Source organism: Lepeophtheirus salmonis, chromosome 10, assembly GCF_016086655.4.
Source record: "Lepeophtheirus salmonis chromosome 10, UVic_Lsal_1.4, whole genome shotgun sequence".
In the NCBI taxonomy this organism is placed as follows: domain Eukaryota; kingdom Metazoa; phylum Arthropoda; class Copepoda; order Siphonostomatoida; family Caligidae; genus Lepeophtheirus; species Lepeophtheirus salmonis.
The window spans coordinates 4,322,679-4,327,190 of NC_052140.2; the positions used below are offsets into that span (position 1 = coordinate 4,322,679).

The 4,512-nt window shown below is 31.7% G+C and overlaps 1 protein-coding gene across 1 annotated transcript; it reads right to left on the minus strand.

Annotated features, from left to right (window-relative positions):
* Positions 1–58: 58 nt before the first annotated feature.
* LOC121125527 (glycoprotein 3-alpha-L-fucosyltransferase A) lies at positions 59–1,740 on the minus strand. Its single transcript, XM_040720726.2, has 3 exons — positions 1,614–1,740; positions 1,321–1,550; positions 59–1,199 (listed from the first exon to the last, which is right to left on the minus strand). The coding sequence occupies exons 1-3, from the start codon at positions 1,632–1,634 to the stop codon at positions 266–268; spliced, it is 1,185 nt and encodes a 394-aa protein (XP_040576660.1). The 5' UTR covers positions 1,635–1,740; the 3' UTR covers positions 59–265.
* Between the last annotated feature and the right edge of the window lie 2,772 nt (positions 1,741–4,512).

Sequence of the window (4,512 nt, forward strand, 5' to 3'; positions counted from 1 at the left end):
TATGGTTGAATAAGGCTTGAAATTGAAAAGACTCTAAATAAAAGCATATTTCTAAAAATGTATGTATGTTTGCATTTATTTTTTGTACATAATACACATCACCTGAAAGAAGTAGCATTGATTACATATGTTTTTGTTTCTTTCATATTAATCTGTTTAATTGAAATAGGTTCATATTAATTTTTACATATGGATATAATTATCAATGCAAGATCTAGAAATTGTATTAATAGTTAAACTAAGTTTAAATTTTATTCAATTGTCCTTATTTCAAACCAGGTATATAGTCTTCAGGTGTACTACAAACAGGGTCTGTTTTTGTTCCTCTCCAGTACTTATTAATTTGAGTTGTAGTGTATGCTGGCCTATGCTCCAAATTATTTAACTTATGACATAAATTACAAAGAGTCTTTTGAACTTCTTGTGGAAAACTACTGATTTTATAATGTCCATCTAGTTTCCATTTGAAATATTCAGAGTAGGCAGTATCATTTTTATCAAGATACATGAGGTATTCCGCTAATGCCTTTGGATTCTTGAAATCCCTTACATTTATAAAAGAATGGGGAGGTGAAATAGCAGTGTAATTGACTCTACCATATACTACAGGCACAACAGGGAGACGGAGAGCCTGAAAATACTTCTCTGTCACATAGTCTTGGCATAAAGAATTTTCAAAGGCAAAGTAAAATTTGTAATATGTAGCAAAATGCTTCTTACAGTCGATTCGCACAGGGTTGGATGAGTCGGGGCAATTTTTAGGACCAAACAGGCCATATTTGTCTACAGTTATATATTTCTTTAGAAGTTCAACGTAATCGTCCCTTTTACCCAATGACCATCTGTGTGAAGCAATCCAAAATGCAAGTTTATTCTTTTTCCGCAAAATACTTGGAATATTTGGAGCGGGCTGTTTCCCTTTCACCTTATAGGTGTTGCCGTACATTAATGGAACATCAGCATGAGGATGATACCCCATTGTCCAATTGAATATGCCATCATATAGACTAAAATCAAATTGACAGTCATATAGTGCGCTTTCCATTAAATAATAAATGAAAGGTCCCTTGATTGCACCTCGATTTTGTCGTATGCCATTAGCAGCTCCAGGACCACAATTGTCTCTGGCATGTATGATGGTTGCAGAATATTTATAAAATGGAATAGGTTTTGTATTGTCCATGGAGAGATAACAGTTACTAAAAGAATAATTATATTTAATTATAATGATCATGATCAAGCAACACTTAAAATCTCTTGAAATTATATAACTTATCTTTTATAAGATGTATATTTAAATTACTTTACACTTTTAAATACCTGTATTCACATTTCTCAAACGGCTGCCGTCCGTAGCCAAACACCAGTTCCCAACTTCCACCAAAAATATTAGAGTAGTAAAAAATGTATTTAACATTTTCTTCTCTCTTTGATGGCTTATCTTCTACAATAAATTCTTCAAAATTTGATTGACGCTTACTAAACATATTTAAATTCAAACAGATTAAAATAATTCCGAATAAAGCGATAACAGCCAGAGTTTTTATAATCTAGGTAAGTAAGAAAAAAAACATATATCAAGCTGTTATTTATGTTAAATGTATTTTTTTTACTTTAATGAATGTTGGCTTCATGATATTTTAAACTGTTTACTTATCGTTGATGTTGATGACACCTCTCACAAAAGATAATTGAATTCAGACTAAAAAAAATTATTAATTAGAAACTGTACTATATGTAGAACACATATGTTTATTATCAATCTTCCAACAAACACTCCTGGCATTGTTTGTGCCAGATTATTTCATATCTGGCAACAAATCAGTTTCATTGGATAAGTAATTGATGATTAAAATTAATTCATATAAAATATAGATAAAGTTGTAAAAAATATGGTAGCGGGAATTTCTAGTCGGTTACCTAACATTAGTTTTTACTTGTATCAAGAAATAGTTTAATTTACTGATTTTAACAACTTCTGTAAGAATAATTTTTTTTAGGATCAATTTTCTTAGCTTAGTTGAATGTTTTTGACGTGATGAAAAACAATAATACTATTTGCACGTCTGCCAGATATTTGTTAATTTCGATATTGTAAATGTTGGAGAATGACTGAATATGTTATTGACTAATTTTTTCTTTGATTGATTTAAAAATATTTTCCCAGGGATCAACATAAACTTTATAGTACCATTGATTAAATATATATTTGATAAAATTCACTACAAGATTAAAAGCTTCGTGAAAAGAAAGAAAATTAAATGGCGTTACACCAGTAATTCAAATATATAAAAAAAAACAAATAGAAAGTGTAAATTAACGTGGTAACCCTAACAATTTGAATGTTTTAGAGTAATCAGCTTAGTTGCTATGACTACAGACGTAAATAAAAACGTATCTCTCGGTGCACTCATTTGTTAATAAACATATTTTTGTTTTTCGATATTAGTTTTTAAGTAGAGGAAATATAAGACAGGGACACTGAATTAAAAAAAAGTAAATTATACAATTTCTTAAGAATAAATAGGCTGTCAACTCTATAATTATTATTTTAGACGTACCTGTATGTTTTTTACTTATATCTCTAGTCATTAAGTTTCATTAGATTAGCTGCAAGCGCTTATGAGAGCTAGGGAATAAACACAAATCTAACTCCGTATTTAACAAAGACTCATACGGGATTTACTAAAATATCGATCTTCAATTCTACTGCAAATCCAATAGGAATTTACACTTATAATTCCTCTAAAATATAAAAATAATGATGATAGTTTTGGAAACTAAACAAAAACACTGTTAATGTTGTAACTACAAAAAGTCACACACTAGTTTCAAGCCATATTTTTTACAACTCTAAAGATAGAAACAAAATATGAGAAAGGTGCTGGATATAATTGTTGTTTTATTATAGCAGTGGATGGATAATGATACAACATTAAAAACACAATGTTTATTTACGTTTATATAACACGATTTAACTCTCTCTATATATATATAATATGTATCATATTTTGTTACAAATGTAAAAAACTGATTTATTAATTAATAAAGAGATTTAAACCTTTTCTTTTACTTTTATATATTTTTGGAGATAGTGTTTCAAGGTACAAACAGGTTGTTTTCACCATTACAAACTAAAATTATATTTGTAGTATGCTACATTGAGTCAGCCCCGACAATTGTAAAAGTATTACACAAGTCCAATAGTACTTGCCACCAAGTCATCAAAATTTTAATAATAAAATAAGAACATTTTTTAATTACTTAAATACTTAGACTGGTTGTTTCCAACTATGCATGACATATAATCTTTAATAAAAACTAGAGGAGGTCTGTCCGACATTGCCCTGTCATTAAGAAATTAAAATTTAATTCTGAACTCTTTTACTTCATATAAAAAAAAAAGAATTATTCTTGCTGCATGATGTTATCTTTATGGACATTGTGTTAAAAGAGATTTTTTAAGGTTTAGAGAAGAAAAAATATTAAAGTTGAACTGTTGTTCTCTCAACTTAAATATTTAATGTCAAAAATCTTTTGTCCTATTCGCTCTTCTTTTTTTCTTCTCCTAACGTTATAATTTCATTTCAGAAAAGTGTACAAGGATCAACATCAACATGATGCAATAATAATTCTTACAATTTAACGTTAGCAAAACGTGGAATGTTAATAAATGCTAATTAAGTGTAATTAAAATAGAGAAGTTTTGTGATTTTTTATTACATATTCCGAATCTCCTATCCTTTCTGCATAATAACCATTTCTCAAATGATACATGTTGAGTGAGCAAGAAGCAAAAACCTTCTGGATGCCAAAATTGAGGTGGCAGAGATTATGGACATTGTGAAGTGCTTCAGGAACCTCATTTTCAAGGTGGCCAAGATGAAAAAGGATGGAAAAGACCTCTCAAGGAAAGAAGGAAGATGGGGAGACAATTTGTAAATGTATTCTGAGTTTCTGGGAGACCTGAAGAAAAAGATCAAGAGGACCCTACAAAATCCATGTATGGCCTCTCTAACGAGTTTGACCTGGACGAGGGGACAATCAGGAGAGCTGTGAAGGAGGACTAGGGTTTTTTCTCTTACACAAGGATCCCATGCCACCTGACGGACACTCTGAAGGAAAGGAGACTGCAGAGGTGCAAGAAAGTTCGTCCGTGGATCAAGGCAAATGAATCCACAGTAAGAATTTCTCTGACGAGAAGATTTTCACCGTGGACCAGGTTTACAACCATCGGACCGACTGTCGGCTCGGAAGATCAGCAGAGGAGGTAAAGCGGGTGTTCCGTACAAAACATCCAACCCAAACAATAGTCCTGGGGATCGTGTCGTCCGACGCCAAGAAGATACGTCCCTTCTTTTTTTTTTAAGGCTGGGGAGAAAATCAGCCAATATGCCTACTACAAGCTCCTGAGGTTCACCATAATGCCATGGCTCAAGGCCACCTACCAAGAGGACAACTATGGGTGGACCCAAGATGGTGCACTCTCACACACATCGGCCAAATGCCATA